At 31.8% G+C, this 19002-nt stretch overlaps 1 protein-coding gene and 1 pseudogene across 2 annotated transcripts in view; one reads left to right on the top strand and one right to left on the bottom strand.

Annotated features, from left to right (window-relative positions):
• Positions 1–4969, bottom strand: part of LOC105626890 (parafibromin) — a 15285-nt gene extending 10316 nt beyond the window's left edge. Inside the window, exons 1-3 of one of the 2 annotated variants that reach the window (XM_012208181.1) lie at positions 4839–4969; positions 1250–2520; positions 842–987 (exon numbers count right to left, since the gene is read on the bottom strand). In XM_012208181.1, coding sequence (XP_012063571.1) covers positions 842–987; positions 1250–2520; positions 4839–4969 — 1548 coding nt within the window. Of the gene's footprint in view, positions 1–841; positions 988–1249; positions 2521–4838 lie in introns of those variants that run through there. The other variant, XR_001046533.1, reaches the window with a different exon arrangement.
• A 2674-nt stretch (positions 4970–7643) lies between these two features.
• On the top strand, positions 7644–12321 carry LOC105626975 (annotated as a pseudogene).
• The last annotated feature ends 6681 nt before the right edge of the window (positions 12322–19002 follow it).

Here is a 19002-nt window from a genome sequence, read left to right as displayed (position 1 = left end):
TATATATACGAGTATTCCATTTGCAAAAGTTATTTTCATTTGTATGAAATGTTTTTGAAAGAAAAACTTGCATAAGTTTTTTCGTTTAATAATCTAAATATTTCTTTTGAAAAATTAAGAAAAATGCATTATTTTAATATCATATTATACAACAAAATGTGTATAATATGATATTGAAAATACAATTTCTATTTATTAAAATACAATGCATTTGAGTACTTTTCCAACTGGAGAAAGGATTTTGGAACTGAAAATGCAACAATCAATAAAATCTTAGAGTAAGTTATTAAAGATTTTTTTATTATTTTAAAGTATTTTTATTATTCTATTAATAAAACTTATATATTATGTTACAAAATACACATTTAGTTATTTATTAAAAAAAAATACGATATTTTTTTCCTTTTATGTCAAAATGTTATATTAAAATAAAAATAAAATATTAAACACAGAAAAAAAATTGGTAAGACAAGTTTCATAAAAAAAATAATAATATATACAAATTAAAAAATTAGTCTTGATTACTCAGAATATAAAATAAGGATTTAATTTCTGTCTTAGGGTACTAAGAGTTCCAATATCTCACGTTTCTGAATATAATAGTTTTAATAGTATAATAGTTTTTTAATTTCTCTCAATTCTATTTGTATAATATATTATTCATAAAATGAGAATTACAATGAGAATTACAATGAGAACATACAATGAGAATTAAAAAGCTTAGATTAAATTTAAAAAATAATTTATCAGTGATCATTTAATTTCAGAAGTAAGATTGTTATATTAAGAAGATACGTGTGTACGTGATAATAAATTAAATTAATAAGAATAAATTAATAACTCACTTATCGAGATGTTCCCAAAATATCATTAACGCTGCTCTATCCAAATGTCTCTTTGTCCGACTCAATTCAATCACTGTGACAGCCCATCGCGCTACATTTGTGTCCAGCCTCATTTCATCATATTTCAAGTGAAACGCGCATACTGCAGAAGAAGGAACAATTGTTTGATTACACATTCAAAATATAATACAAATGACATGTGATCGAGTTTTTCTCTTTTTGTGAAAGACTACAAAATTTACAATATTTTATGTATATTATTTATTTATATTCCTCGCAATGTAATAAAACGTCTAATCAATTATGGCACATTATTTCCATAAACTGAGAAAAATCTAAAATATAAAAATGCCAAAATACATCTATGTATACGTATATACTTCACTACAGATTTTTTTTCGTACTTTTTGAAAAGATTTCCACTGGGTTGCCATCAAATGGCCAACCTTTGAATTGCCAAGCCGGTCCCATAACAAACACAGCAACGACTCTCTCCCAATCGGCATTTGTGAGTTTTTGTGGATTATCAACTACTCGGTAAGGTACGGTCAGACCACCTTCCTTCCGCCGTTGAAGAAGTACCTCATTCTCTCGCTTGCACCCCTGCGATCGTTTGTCCTCATTACTAATGTACTTCAAGTCTTGGAGGATGTCCTTAGCGTTGTACATTGTAATGAGAGATGTGTTGGCACTAGGAATGATGATAATGGGCGTTCGACTGGGTCGTTTGTTCTGCGCGGCTTGCTGAGGCGTTAGTTTAGCGGCGGATGTTGGCAGTAAACCAGAGGTTGGCGTGGCGGACGGATTGGTCGGGGGTTTCCTCACGGCGGGATTTGTGCCCTCAGTTACGGACTTTAGGGTCATGCCGTGATACGTTCCCATGGTGTCGATCTTAAAGCCTTCTGTTTCTTCCTTCTGTCGGATGAAACGTTCCTGATCGTAACGATTGTAAACGGCTGGTTGTGGAAGAGGCCTCATGGGTGTCGAGCGCGGCGTCACCATGGGCGTAGGCACGATCGGACCCTTCTGTCTACCTTCTTCACGTGCCTTAATACTTTGCAGAATCGCAAAGATGTTCTTTGCGAAGATCTTGCCGCTACTCTGCAAGATAGTGGCGCGTGTTCGCCATTGACGCTCGCGGGACACGATGTCTTTTGTATCGTCTACATCCATGTCGAGGATTACGCGTAGATCCGAACCCATGCCAATATCATCATTCTCCTTGATAGTAGTACGTTTTTTCGCTAAACGTTTTGCCTTGATTGCAGCAATCTTTTCCACTGACATTGCCTCCGAGAGGGATTTGATATTATCGACGGTAACTGAGGCTTCCTTAGGAGCATCCAGACGTGCAGCTAATTGTTCCTTCACCTTCTGCACGTGGGTCTCCTCGAAACGGGGTTTTTTCGATGAACCGCTTTCTAAGCCATCTTCGGCGGCACGTTTCACCTGTGTTGGAATTTCCAAAGGCGCCGATTTGTCTATGGCGGCTGACGTAGCAGTCTCGCCATTGAGATAGGCCAGCAAATCTTTTCTGTCAGGTCGACGCACCACTGGGATATTCTCCGCGGCTGCTTGTCGCACATACACTGGATGTGTAAGTTGAACATGTTTGAGCAGAAATAAAAGACACTCGAGTGTATAATATTCCTTGGGTGTCCCTTCTTTTCCGGATCTGAAAATAGAAAGAAATATAAATATCCTTCTCAAAGAGATTTTTCTTCATTTTATAAATAATAGATGCTTTTATTATAAATATTTTATTATAAATATTTTTATCAATCTTTATATATCTTTTTAAACAAAATATATAATATATGATCTTGGTCATAACTAAAAAAAAAGCACTCCTACAATTTAATGTAAACGTTTGTGTATATCTAATGAAAAATAAATTAAATATTTATTGTCATAGCAATTTTAATATTTTGTCAGTTTTTTTTTTATTTTATTACTTTTTTTTTCTTTCAAAAAGAAATGCAATAAATCTGAGGTTGATTTTACACTTAGAACCAAACTTATGTATCTGCTTTCAGTATAAATTCGGTCACAAAAACGAATGTTTAATTTTAAAATTAAAGTATCACAATTTAGTTTTGATTTAAAATTCAACTAAGAAAACAAAGGTAAAAAAATAACAATCTTGTATTGTTATTTTAGAACAAACATGATCCTATTCTTCCTAGGTTTACAAGTGAAAGAAAAATGATTGAGAAACGCTATTAAGCAGTAAAATTTAAGGATCAATTTAAAGCTCAGTAGAAAAAGAAATTAAATTTTGTTAAAGAGAGTTTAGATAGAAAGTATCATAAAAAGATATAAATGCTAAATTTTAAAATCTCTCAGAAAAATCAAAGAATTTTTCAGAGGAAAATTATAGACATAACGAAACATATAATCAACATTTCTAATAAAATTTCCAGTGCTTCCTTCTAAAAAAAATGTTTTACATTTTGTAAAAAATATAAGATACTTTTATTATCTTATCAATTTTTTGTATCTCTTCAAATAAAATATGTAATATATATTAATGCTTTCATTATAAATTCTTTTATACAAAAATACATGTTTAATTTTGAACTCACAAATAATTTTAAAATCACAATCTAATTTATCACAATCTAGTTTTGATTTTGAATTCAACTAAAAAAGCAAAAATAAGAGAAAAAATGTTATATCTTTTGCTCCAATTTCCTCAGAGCAAGCAAGGTTTTACAGGTCTTTGCAAGTAAAAGAAAAATGATTCATGCAAAAATGAAACATTCAAATCAGACAATATTATGAAATAAAGTTTAATCCTCTGAAGTTGACATGAATCTATTGGGAATCCACTGCTTGCAGTGATTGTTTAGATTACAAAGATTCTATAAAAATTCTAATAATGACTGGTAATTGAACAAAAAAAATAGATGTATAATTAATTAGAATTTGGTACGATATAAATCTAAACTTTCTAATCTAATTCTAATTCTAATTAAAATTTCTAATTAATTCTAATTAAAATTTCTTATATTCTAACGAACAGCGTAGTCATCCATCTGTATTCTTTAAAAATTCTTTGTGATTTTGAAATTCAGATTTCAAATTGTTTGTTAGAATGTAAGAAATTTTAATTTTAAAACGATTTTAATTTCTTGAAATTAATTAGTGCCTTTTTAATCAATGTATATTAAAAAATTCTTGTTTTTAGAGTTTATTTCATTTTGATGCAAAGCAAATTTCATATGGATTTATACTACAAATTTTATTTAAAAATTTCTTTATTAATAACTTTTTAATAAATGAGTGACAGCTAAAATTTTTTAAATATTACTCATTTTGAAAACATATGTCAAAATCAAGATCATTGAAGAAGACTTCTTTAAACAAAAAGTTTTTATTCATAATTCAATGTTCTTTCTAAATATAACACAAGTTAGCGCAAATGTACATAACTAAAATGCTGTATTTGATTGTATCATTGTTTTATATCACAATAAATTTTCATAAACAATAAATTTTTATTACTATTTTATTACTATTTATTTTTCTAAGAATGATATCCAATAAGAGATTTTAAGATTACATTTAAGTACAATCAAACTCCAAATATATCTGAATTTCAAACATGTATGCATAAGATCTTTTTTTTTACTAAGAATCAATTCTGTAATAAAGATCATCAGTAGAAAAAGAAATTAATTTTGTTAAAAAATATACAGAAAATATAAATCTTAGAAAGTTTGGAGTTTCTAAAGAAAATTAAAAAATATTTTAGGGAGGAAAATCACAGACGTAACAAGGCACATGATGAATGTTTCTAGCTCGACTTGGCAAAAGTACATATCTATAATAAATTTGTTTCTCTCGTTATCAGGCTTTAGTGCTTCGTATACATCGTATTTCCCTCTTTCTCCCGACTTTCTTACTCTCGCTTTAGAGATGGCAGTCAAACACAGATTGTAACCACACGGAGTAGTTCCAAGATGCCGTTTTTGCTGTATGTACACTCACCCATAAGTCAGATAATTGGTCTTGACATTCTTGGGCCAGGAAAACTCGCCAAATATAATCTGATTCTCGCGTTCGATTATTTCCTTCTTGTTAACATTATACTGTCGTAGTAAACTCAGCGGATCCGCCATGGTCACAAAACTCAGAGACAACAAGACTTGATAAGGCTAATTGATGTATTCGCGGCGTCCCCTTTACCCTCCTTACTCTTATTAAAATCGCAACTCCTGCCGGATATGCAAACGACTTCGGGATATTTGAGACTGACGCGCAACAGTAGCTGGGCCCATATACTTATAAGATAGGCAGAGAGAGGTACTACAATTTCATCACAGTATAATCATACATAGTAGCGACACTGACCGTTGGTATCTTTGATGTATTCTTAAGCTGAATTCACACCTTGACGGAAAAGCGGAAACCAATCGGAACTCGCAGTAATAGTAGATGGTACATTTCGCTTGTCTGCTTCTGTTTTTTTCGCGAGTTCGGATTGGCTTTCGCTTTCCCGCTTTCCGTTTTTCAAGGTGTGAACCCGGCCTTAGGTCACATGATTCACTGCCATGTTGAACCATACATAATAGAGTTGTGATAAGACAGACTTAAATTTGATTTCTGTAAAGGTGCCTTTTCATGCTGATGCTCGATCATTTTCGGCGTCAAAATAAATCACGTGATAGAAATTGATGAAATCAAGTATTAATGTTGATCTGTTTTGACACTGAAAATGAGCATCGTAGTATCAAGTGAAAATTCAACTTTAAGCTCCTAATACGTCATATTCCTAAGTACAAATCGACATGCACACTAAAAATTGCAGACTACAAAAAAAATTCACTATCGCTACTGGGTATGATTATATTGTGATTTCATGGTGTCGCTTGTTGCAGCGATAAATAATCATGCGACTAATCACTGAATTACTCTCAATTTGCTCACTTTCTTATCGCCAGCAACACTGTTGAACAGTTGGATTAATACAACTTTTAGTGACATCGCTCTTGTGCAAAGATTAAAGATGCCTTTTCATACATCGCTAAATCGCTCAAAATTTAGCGATGAAAATCATCGATCTCTATTTTTTTTTTTACTATCATGAAAATGGAATGCGCGATGAAAAGTAGATTACAGACATTACGATTGACTTTCGTTACAATTCTTTTTGCTCCAAATCATAATGTTCTTTACTGCCAAGTATAGTGAATGGTATAGGCTGTGTCAAAATCTCGCTATAAATGCTTTGAAGTATTTGATGGACTAATTAGAAGAAAGAATTTTACAAACTGATCAGTTAAAAAAACTGGATTCATATTGGATCCGACGTGAGTCGTACAATGTCCTGCAATCAATCAGAAAGCAGGATTTTATTTTGTATCGATGAAGCAAAATGATTGGTTGCAGAGCGTCGTACGACGCACATCAGATCCAGTGTGAATTCAGCGAATTAGCGGATCTCCAATCACAGAATCGTTCTCTTAGATCTGTTTGCAAATTTCACAATTATAATTAATGAATTTATTTTGGACCATGTATTTGACCGAAATAATCAGCTGGATCTAAATTTTGTTATGAATGATGATCGAAAAAGAACCAAGAGTATCGAAATACTAGAGAGACAACCGATCGCGTCTAATGGAATTTTCATGATCATAGGTTGAATCTATATTTCGGTTGAATCTATATATTATTATATATATCTATATTTCAAATACATGATATTTAAATATTTAATTAAAAGTATCTGGAAGACTTACAAATATTTTTAATGATATTTTAACTCTTCAAACAAAATACAAATGATTCCATATACAACATTGTTGAATTTAGATTCGGCTGATTATTTCGATCAAGTACACAAAAGAAGATTCATTAATTATAATTAATAGAATGACTCACAAAAATGATAACAAACCTTTTAATTGCATTTCAAAACTCTTCATACAAAATTCAAACGATTTAAAATAGTAATTTTTACAACCGGAGATTTTGTCCGATCATGTACAATCGGAGTCTAGTTACAATACTTTTTTTTTCAATAGGTTTCAGAATGCTTATTCATCGAACGATTGGTTTTTATTTATGTGTCCATAAGTAAGAACCAATCGCTTGGAGAGCAAGCTACATTTCAAAATCCATCGAAAAGAAAGTATTGCTTTTTTGACTCTGACTGTACATTCGCCGACTAAAAGATTGCAACAGATTTTTTTCTATGATTTTCGGAATGCAGTCTTACTTATCGAGCGATTGATTTTTACCTACTGATCCATAAGTTAAGGCTTAAATAATAATAAGCTGTCCAATCAGAGCTCTGGGATATCAACTTATATACCAGAGTTCTGATTGGTTCATTATTCTCTGTTGCTTGTGCCTATTGTGTTTAAGCCTTAGAACCAATCGCTCGGTGAGTAGACTGCAAGATCTGATTATAAATACAGGTATAAGGCTAGTTTCACACTTTAACGAAAAAACGAAAAGCGGAAAAGCGGAAACCAATCAGGACTCGCGGAAAGATAGAAGCAGAAATGTATCATTTACTACTACTGCGAGTTCCGATTGGCTTCCGCTTTTCCGTCAAGTGAACCTGGCCTAAGGATTTTTTATGGAGCTGCGTTCGGATTCCTACCTGAGTGTTCCCCGGATGTCATATCATCCTTGTTGTTTATCGAACATTAAACAAGGATGACATGACACCCAAAGAGCACCCAGGTGGGAATCCAAACGCAGCTTAGACCCTGCGAGAGGCAGAGAAAAGACAGAGAGCGCTAATTTTAGAAACGCTTGCGAACGGAGCACCGTCTTTCCACTATGGTCTTTCTTCCTGAAGGCATGTTAGAAGTAGATGGTAATTGAATAGTGAAGTTTATCGAACAATAATCATGTAAAATCGTATAAACAGACATCTGATAAGAGTCTCGTGACGAGCGTGAACTGGGAGCGGTGTTTCGGTTTGAATATTGCATCTCCTAATTTTTTTTGAAAGTGTTGCCGACTTTGTGTTTTGGACTTAATTGGCCACGTATCTCGTTTTCGAGGATCAGGACAAATTAAATTTAGAAGATATCGGATAGATTTTCCGCGAATTCCGTTTTTTCGTGTTATGCTCGCAATTTTTAACGTAACGATTACTTTTACCTTGCGAATTATTATTTTGCGACTTAACCTCGTCGATCGTTTGTCAACCGCATAGTGCATCAAATGGGATTTTAGACACATCTTGCGTTCTCATAGTGGATTCGGTCAATATTATTTATTCGCAAGGTTTTCCTCAGAGAGGAAGTTTTGGAACATAGCCTAGCGCAATAAATTATTTTTAAAGTAATTCTCCAGAGAAGAGCTCCGATTTCGATCAAATTAAGCTCATTCGACGCATTTTTTGTTTTGGCTTCGTCATTTTCATGGACATTGCATCATTTTTAATTTTTGTATCTCTTATAAGGACGTGGTCTGGCCGTATCGATCTTTGTTTATTATTTTTGGAGGCGGGAGCCATTAACTTTGAAAAAGAAGATGCGTAAAATGAATCTGGCAGAAAAAAGTTGGGGACTGCTCTGCGAAGCGAGATATTGAGTGTTAAAATTGACAACTATTGAAGTTAGGAAATCTGTTATGTGAGATTTATATCCAACAAACGAGAATGGATTGAAATTTTTTTTCTATCCGAATGTATTTTAAATAGCAAATATTTTTTTGGAGATTTAATTGGATTCAATTAGATTCAATTGGATTGAATGATGAAATGATGAAAAACTGCATTTCCTATTCAAAATTTTGAATTGAACAGTATTCACAATTGTGTTTTTGCAGAGAAAGCTAATATTATTTTTAGATTGAAAGGCATAGAGATATGCTCCATGCAATTCCTATAAATGAATAAAAATGCATTCAGGATTGAAAAGCATTCATTTTAACATTTGTGAATCAATATTTTTGAAAATCTGAATCTATTTCAATTCATTTCAATCCATTCTCGTTTGCTGGGTAGACAGTAGTTTATTGGTTGGACAGTAGTTCAGGACGGTTACATTGCTCCGAACAAAAAATATCGTATCATATCCGCTTGGGGCCTGTTAACTTTAATGCTCAATATCTCGCTTCGCAGAGCAGTCCCCAATTTTTTTCTGCCAGTCCCCAATTTCCTTCATTTTACGCAAAAACGCATCGAATGAGCCTAATTTAATCGAAATCGGAGATAAGTAAACTCTTCTGGAGAATTACCATTTTAAATCACATTTGCAAAGTTTAAGAAAAAAAACACATCAAAGACCGCTTCCACTTTCAACTTCGATAACTCAACATTATTTTAATTAAGTATAATAAAAATCATTGAATTTTTAAAAGAATTATATTTATAAAAAAAATGATGAAGAACAACAAATTTTATATTAGAAAATTTATTTTAAGTAATTCTATCGGCTGAATTAACTATTGATTACAAGTTAATCAGAGTTTGGTCAATGTTAACGGCAATGTCTCGCGCTATAACGCTTCGCCTGTTCTGCAATACGGTCTTTGTTTCCTATTTTTTGCTTTTTATCTTTTGCTTTTTTCTCCTTTGCAACTGTCTTATTGACAATTATATTTCTTGCTACGTATTTCTTATTTCTTTGAAATTTGTTAATTTTTATCTCTGGCGATATAAAACAAAAAACTGGATAAAAAGCAAGAAGACAAAATAGTAGACAAAACAAGTGCAAGTAATAAGAAACAAAAAGCACATTATAGAATAGGCTATACATCTTGTCTTTTTGCTTATCCAATTTTTTGTTTTACATCGCCTGAGATAAAAGTTAACAAACTTCGAAAAGAACAAGAAATACAATTGTTGACAAAAAATTATTGCAAAGGAGAAAAAAGCAAAAGATAAAAAACAAAAAGCACATTGTAGAATAGATTTAGTGCCAAGTACTATCATGTCTCCAAATATTTATTTCTACTAATGTAGATCAACTTAATTAATTGGTTTAATTTATTCTTTATTCGTGTTATTGATTCGTAGAATTAGAAAAAAGATAAAAAAAAGTTAAATCAAAATTAAAGTTCATCTGTATTGATAGAAATCTTAGAACATATATAAATAAAGAATGAATTAAGTGCTGAAAGCAATTTGTACGAAAGAAAAAGCTATAAAGTCTCAATTGACTGTAATGCACATGTGTCACTCAATCCATTTTCTCCCATTTATTGTTGATGTTTGAGAAACACTAAAATAACGGTCAATTTTCGTTATGCAATCAGAAGTAACTGTGGTTAAGATATCTTCGTCTTCTAACCATTGAAGATAGTCTTAGCAGCAGTTTTGCTTCTGGTTGTGGATAATGAAAATGTTTCTATAACTCACATAGACAATGGTCTGCATGTTACAAATATTTGGGATTTTACTCTTGGAATTTTAATACTTGGGACTTTCTCTCTCGGCTTATATATTGGCTTTAGGCTTGATACGCAATATAAATAATTTTTCTTTTATTTATATACATTCTAAGGTAAAAATGGATATAAATCCTCTACAGTAAATTTTTATTTTATTTATTGATTTTAATTTGGATTCATTAAATTTAGCATATCTCTTGTATGTTAAAATAAAGACTTTTTGAATGTTTCGTTTATTTTACATTACTTTAAATTAGAAAACTGTGCAAAGATATAATAGGTTTTCTATAAGTCATTATCTAATTGTGCTTAGATCTCTTAATCTATAAAAAATTGATGAATCATAATTGTGAGAAGAATAATTAATTATGATTAGACAATTTCTTATTGCTTAAGTTTTAATGACTATTATAGAAATTATATATAAATTTTAATGATTGAAAAGGTCGTTAAAAAATTAAAAACTTAATGATTTTGCAGGTCATTAAAATTCATATTTTTGCATAGAAATTTTCTAATTTAAAGTAATGTAAACACAAACGAAATATTCAATGTATCATGAAATTTTAATATTTACATATTAAAGAATTTATTTTTTTTCTTCAAGATAAATTTAATATATTTAGATTATGAATGCTATCAGAAATATCTTATTCTTTTTCAACAGCCGTTCCAAAGATTTGTACAATCTGGCCGTGTGGTCTATGTGAGCGATGGTCCTTATCAAGGCAAATTAGTTACTATCATTGATGTCACTGATCAGAATCAGGTATGAACAATATTTTTTTCTGTTAAAATGTTTTAATCTTTTTGGTATAAAAAAATTATAGAATAATACGGTATCAAACAATTTTTTGTAGCTAATATATGCAATCAGTAGAATACAACAGTTTTGCAATCATTTTATTGTCTGCTGAGATAGGATTCTTCTAGATTTAAAAGTATAATCCAATCAGTGCAAAAAACACTTCCAAAATAAAAATTCTGTTGAACGTAGCCATTGACTAATAATTTGCAACAACGTTAATTATAATCATTTTTTATTTATGCAACAAATTTTACATAGATGTTTTTTTAACTATTTTTTTTATTAATAAATTTTATAAATATTATATATATATATATAAAGCTATATTATATATACAATAAACTATAATCATTTCTATATTTTTGTATGATGGAATAATAATATGATAGAAATTGCCGACTGACTTTGGTGATGGTAATTTCATTGTAATGATATAATTATATATCATTAGATATATAACTCTTCTTTAATAAGTTGTTAAATTCTTCAAATCTTAAAACTGATCCCTTTTTTACACACACAGATTCTAGTCGATAGTCCATTATCAGGTATATTCCGTGGTGAGACTTGACAAAATTCCGTTTACGTTTTCCGTTTTCTGGATCTTCTCGTGTCGTGCGTAAAGCATGGGATGCGGCTAATATTAATGAACTTTGGAAAGAGACGATGTGGGCCAAAAAAGTTGAAGCCAAGAAAAAGGTATTACAGAATATGTCAATTCTTTATTTTGCTAATAGTTTTGTATTAAATAAAAATAATACTTATTTCATTTCTAGCAAATGATATATTAATGCATTTTGTTTTAAAAAAATAAAATATTAAAAAATTATGTTTATAAAAATTAAATATGTGATGAATCAGTATTTTTTGATAGGAAATGCCGTCTGACTTTTATTGACGACTATAATTTGATTCTGATGATACATAGTTTCAACTTTAGAAATAATATATTTTGGAATGATATTATATTTGAGAAAAATATTTTTCTGTTGCAGCGTACAGAACTCAACGATTTTGACCGTTTCAAGCTGCGTAAAGCGAGGCAGATAAGAAATAAGTTGCGGACAGATGCGTTTTACAGATTAAAAAAAAATTAAAGTTGGCGATACAGCGAGTAAAAGTACAAAAAAAAAACTAGAAAAGAAATAATATTCTAAATTAAATATAAGATTATGGAAAGTCTGATTATTTATCATATTCCTAGTAATTTATCATTATTTTATGTTTCTTTATATTCCTTTTATGTTTCTTATTACTACAAAAAATTATTAGTTAATAATAAAGATTGAACTTGATTAAGATCGATAATGCAGATTAGGGATTCTATCCACTGAACTGAGCGAGTAAATCCCTCGTTAAATTTGTCGTAATCGTATACCATATGCTATAATCTATAAAAATTAACCTTTGAGTATTTCCTTCTTACAGTCGAATGAGAGGGGAATATTTGACGGTGGTCTAATTTCCACCGAGAGTTTACACCGGATCAGAATATAAGAACCAACTACAGTTGAGCATTCTCCTGTTACAAACGACAGGGCGATTACATGTAGCGCGGTATAGAAACTAGGTAACTATAGGAACCATGCAAACCGTGCCACTTGCTTCTTTTTTCTTCTATTACACAGAGATAATATTAGGTGTAGTAAAAAGAAATCCATTATTTTTCCATGAAATTGAATGAAAAAATAATGGATTTCTTTTTACTATGCCTAATATGCGTTTTTATCGCATGACATATTTTTCAAGTTTGTTGATTGGTTATGAGATAGAGAGATCCGAAGATTTTTTTGTTTTGTACACATTTGTGATACGACAAAAACATACAAATGAAATAACATTCTAGCGCGATAAGCGGCATGGGCCAGTGACAAATTCACATTACTAAGTACTTTTTAATAGAATTAATTGATTTAAATGCAATTAAGTAAATTTATTGAAAAAAAGAGTGTTGATAAAATGTGCATAAAAATAAGTTAATTATTTTAAAAATTCATAAAAAGTCATCATAAAATTAAAGTTAATTTGTCACTAGTCTATGCTATTTATCCCGCTACAATAGAGGAGAAAAGAAGCAAGCATCATGGTTTGCGCGGTACTATAGTTAGCGGTATAGTTATCTAGTTTCTGTATCGTGTACCGCGTATCGAGCTACATGTAATTGCACCCTAAGACGTGAACTTAAGCCAATCAAGATACTGCTTTAGATCTACATATTCTAACGGAAATAGAAATAGCAATAAACTTGTCTATAAAGCTTTATGTCCATGATGCTAGAAATCGGTCCGAGATCTCGGATGAAAAAAGAATTGACCAATCGCAATAGTCACGTGATCAAATTGTTCGAATGTGATTTTTTAATTTTTTCTCTGTCCGAGATCTCCGACCGATTTCTAACGTGGACATTTAAGATAAGTTTCAACCAGGTTAAAATTCATCTTATTGTGAAATTATCTTCTTCTTAATTGATGATTCCTGCCTCCATATAAAATCATTAGATTAACAAAGTATCGCGAACTGCCACTATTTTGGCTCCATGACATGCAGTTATTCAAAATTTTAGCTTTTTTTGCGGTTTTTGCAATTTTTAACACAGCCGGGCATTTTTGATAATAACAATCAGGTTCTTCTTCTTCTTTCAGATCCCTATAGATTTCCAACCTTTTATTAGAAATCAGAATTAAGTTGAGATAGCACTTCGATGCCATTTTGATTCTAATTGCTAATTCAGGCTACGTTCTAAAATTTCCTCTTTGAAGAAAATTTTACTCGAAATATATAGTACATCTAATTTATACTATAGAGTAAAATCTTCCTTGGAGAGAAAATTTTGAAACGTAGCGTCAGTGAATTTTCTCATCGCGGTACTTTGTTAATTTAGTGACTTTACCTCCAAAGAGTATGCGGAGACAATACGATCACGACATAGATTGCGAGAGTATGAATAAGTTTACTGTTATTTCCATTTTTGTTAGCTTACGTAATCTAAAGCAATATCCTGATTGGCTCATCGACCAATCAGGATATTGCTGATTAAGTTTACACCTTACGCATACTGTTATGGAATTTTGTGTGCGGCAATCCTAAGAGCTTTACACACGAAATGCATAACAACATAAGTATAACATAAGACTACTGGATCAGTGAGCATCTAATGTCGCCATTTTGATTTACATGCTCATTGGTTTAGTGGTCTTATGTTATGCTTATGCTTTGTTTACAATATTTGTATAAACGGCTGCTATACACAAAATTCCGTAACAGTGACCGTAAGACGTAAATTTAAGCCGATCAGGATATTGCTTTAGGTCTATGCAATTTAACAGAAATGAAAAATGAATGAATTTCAACCGGTTGAAATTCGCCTTATGGATAAGTTCACTGCTATTTCTGTTTCCGTTAGAGTACGTAGATCTACAAGTAGAATTACAAGGTGTGTGTGTCTGAAATACCGCCCACTCATACAATTATACAAGGCTATTCCTAATAAGAAACTGAGTCGACAAGTCTTCTATCATTTTGCAATTTTCGCAATAGTCGAGATGTTAATTTCTAAAGATTGCCGAATAAATGGATAAAATCGATAAGACAATTTTAAGATATCTCTCAGTGTTCTTTATGAAATATTTTGAAGATGTTTTAAAGAACTCTTAAAGATATCTTAAAGTGGTCTTATACATCGATTTTGCTCATTGGGCAACTACAAAAAAAAAAGATTGCGAAAATTGCAAAATGGTACAGGATTTTTGGATTCAGATTTTTTTGTTAGGAATAGCACTATACATTCGATTAGTAGACATTATTTCAGATATAATCGACATGTATATCAATATCTTTTATATCAATATATTATAATTATTATCTTCAACTATTTATTCTATATAATTTATTCTATATAATTTATTCAGTATTTTATTGTATATAATTAATTCATTATTATGGCTAAATTCAGCAGAGAAAATAGCTTTGCAACTGTTGTAAAATTTTTCAATATGATTGGTTTTGTCCTTAGCTCCTCATTAAGTTCGGCAATGTAAATCTGAGATGCGAGCTAGCAAATGGCAAAGTTAGAATCACGTGATCTTCGAACAATCCGAGCCAAGAATTAATTAATAATTTCGAACGTTACAGAGCTATAAATTGTCCTTTAAGATTAGATTATAAAATGAAATTGTTTATTTTTGTGAATAAATAAAAAATATCCTATTAATTGAAAATGTCTTTCACTTTAGAAACTGATAATAGTCTTATATGTACTAAAAATAAATCGTTATATAAATGTAGCAGACTCATATGCAAGGATGTAGTTGAAATTTGGAGCGATCCTGGAGCGAATTAAAGGTAAGCCTATACTGAAATAACAGACAATTGAAGATCATTCATATATACATGTGTTCAAAAATTTTCATGTACATCCAGATGTTTCAAACAAAGATCGCGGTTCTCGCGTCCTGTGTGAATATCTAAAAGTACGAAAGCAATATCTGATATCACTGACGATAGAAAAAAAAATTCGTTGAAGTAATGGTCACGAAACCCTCCGAATAATAGCGAAAGCTCGCGCGATCATGGATGTACGCTCGAAAATTTCCTACGCTTGTCCCAGCGTCCGGACTAAAATAATTAAAATATAAAAGTATTGATATAATGTCTGAGATAAAAAATAGATGAAATAACAGACGAAAAAAAATAATTCGTTAAGATTGTGTACCTGGAAGGGCACCGAATAATGACGTATGCCTACGCGTTCCGTCGTACACTTATAAATTTCCTAAGTGAATTTTCTAAGGCCAATGCGATCTTGAGTTGTCGATTGCGTTTTAGTTGTCGAATTCCCCATCCATCTTGTGTAATGCTTCACCTTTCTGACCACCATAATTGTGACAATTCACGTTCGATGTGCAACTTCACTGTATGACAATTTCATATTATTGATTAACGCTAGGCCGAGATGTCGAGTAAGGATGCATTCGGGGAGACACTATTCGCGCTATAGATGCAAACGCTACCAATGCTGTTCTTGGAGTCAATAGCGCGATAGCGTTAGCAAGCTCCATGATCCTAGTAGTGTTGGTAGTGTTTAACCAGAGAGATATATTCGTCGAGGTTAAGTTAATGTAGAAGATTCTGTTTTCAATCACCAACCAAATTTTCCCTATAATTAAAATTTTTAAGGTTTTGTAAAGTATTTGTAAATTTTTTATTTTCTCATATATAGTGAATAACAGAACGCAATTGCAATCTCTATGATAGTTTGCTGCTAGATCGAAGTGAACAATGAAACTAAATCAAAAAATTAATCTAGTTATACTAAGTAAATTAATCAGATAAAAGGAAAAACTCTTGAGCATCGAGCGTTGTCGATTTCAGAAGAAGAAGCATATCTATATCTAATAAGGATCTTAAGCATCTGTAACGGAATATCCTGCCGCGTAATAGTAACTTTTTTCTATACACGAGAATTAAAAATTATTAATAAGATACCTCTTTCACATTTATAATGAAATCAAATACACAAGTTGCACTTTGCAGAAATTTTGAAAAATTAAAGATGATACACGAGCAAGAATTATGTTCACTCCAGCCTAGTGGCAAGTCATCAGCAGAGATTAAAATTGAGACTGCATTCATTATAATAAAAAATTTGAAATTTATACATCATGTACGTACGTTTACGAAATTCTAAGAGAAAAAAGTTTGGTGACACTCGAGAACATAATTCCCTTAAACATTAATATAACTTTGACAAATGTTAAACACTACCAATGCTACGCTAGGATCGTTCACGGATCTGTAAATGCTAACGCTACCAATACACTACCTCGGAAGAAATAGCGTTGATAGCGCGCAGTTATGACGTAACACGATTAGTGACATCACCATTAATGATTGTGTTTATTAGTGCTATCTGCAGTTCTGCAAACAGTTTGTAGCGCTAAATAGCGCGAATAGCGTCTCCCCGAACGCACCCTAAGTATTACATAATTTTTAAATATAAATATTTCGCATATTTCGAAATAATTTTTCATTTTTACTAAGTTATGATAAGTTTGTAAGAAATTTCTGTTTTGAAATTTTTTTTCTGTATTCCGGGCGATTATTGCATTCTCTTATGCAGTATTCTCTTTTGACACAAAAATCACATCGGCTTTTTATCTACTTTTTTATGGTTATATTTCTTTGTTCTTGCTAGAAGAAATTACAGACGTTGCTATGTAGAAGAGCATATCCTTATTGAATGCATTCAACGCATATTAAGAGAAGTCCTTGAAATCAAAAAGAGCAGCAGCAGCAAAAGTTATGCGACTCTTTTAGAGCAGCAGCAGCACCAGCAGCAGCAGCAACAGCAGCAGCAGCAGCAGCAGCAGCAGCAGAATGGTATATTATATTTACCTATTATATAAAAAATAATTCAATGCTCGATTAAATAAATTAATATATAAGTTCAGTGGCTCAGAGCAAAAGCAAAACATTCGCTATCATTATTTAATAATAATAAAATTATATTTAAATAAAAATATACATACGTTTCGACCTTACATTAGGTCATTTTCAGTGCTACATTAAATAAAATTAACATTAAAACCATTCAAATATATCATATATTCTCGCAAAGTTATGCGCTTATAATTTAAAAGAAACTCTAATCCTGAAGTAACATGTGCTATCTGATGAAATAGATCATTATATAGATCATTATGTAACAACGAAAAGTTATAGGATCTCTTCATAAATCTCTTGTGTTATTTCAGGAATGAATCTTCTCTTATTATAGCGTATTAAATAATAGTTAACCATAATGTAACAACGTATTAACTATTAAACTGTTTGATCTCTTCTTAATCGAAAAGCGTACATATACAGATTGTCCATGATATAAAGTGGCGATGTTTTATATTGTGTTGTTAAACAATGATGATAATTATAGAGCAAAAACGTAAAGACATGACATAATTTTTATATCTTTTGAGTTCTGGTCTTAATACTGCTTACTGTATACCAGGTGTACAAGTATGAAATGACGATTTGAGAAACAGATAGCGCACCAATGCAGTGTGAAGTACAAAGATTTAACATTATATGCCATTTTATTATACCATCAACAAGTATCAAACACGCAAAGTGATTTGATTGAAAAGTGTTTGCATAGTATTGTGTTGCTGTGTTTAATATGACGAAATTTGTACCAAATAAGGAGCATTCGCGGACAGCGAATTAATTTTTTGTTTTCATTTGAAGAAAACTGCTGCGGAACCATACCGATTATTTGGAGAAGCTTATGGTGAACATGCTCCATCGCAAAAAACGTGTGAACGATGGTTTCAACGTTTCAAAATTGGAGATTTCGATGTTGCAGATAAGGAACACGGAAAACCGCCCAAAAAGTACGAAGACGTGGAATTGCAAGCATTGCTGGATGAAGATGATTCACAAACACAAAAACAACTCGCAGAGCAATTGAGCGTTAGTCAACAAGCTGTTTCCAATCGCCTACGACAGGTGAGAAAGATTCAGAAAGTCGGCAGATGGGTGCCACATGAATTGAACGAGAGACAGATGGAGAGACGCAAAAACACATGTGAAATTTTGCTTGAACGATACAGAAGAAAGTCATTCTTGCATCGTATCGTTACTGGGGATGAAAAGTGGATTCTTTTTGAGAATCCCAAGCGCAAAAAATCATGAGTAGACCCAGGCGCACCATCCACATCGACCGCAAGACCGAATCGCTTTGGCAGGAAGACGATGCTCTGTGTTTGATGGGACCAGAAGGGTGTGGTCTATTATGAGCTATTGAAGCCTGGCGATTAAAACGCTATCAACAACAATTGATCGATTTGAACCGTTCGCTGCTTAAAAAACGACCAGAATACCAAAAGAGGCAACACAAGGTCATTTTTCTCCATGACAATGCTCCATCATATACGGCAAAACCAATTCGGGACACGTTGGAAGCACTCAGCTGGGAAGTTCTATTCCATGTGG

Source organism: Atta cephalotes (genome assembly GCF_000143395.1).
Source record: "Atta cephalotes unplaced genomic scaffold scaffold00007, whole genome shotgun sequence".
NCBI classification, from domain to species: Eukaryota; Metazoa; Arthropoda; class Insecta; order Hymenoptera; family Formicidae; genus Atta; species Atta cephalotes.
The sequence above is the reverse complement of the archived record's forward strand: the minus strand, read 5'-3'. Positions and strand labels throughout refer to the sequence as shown.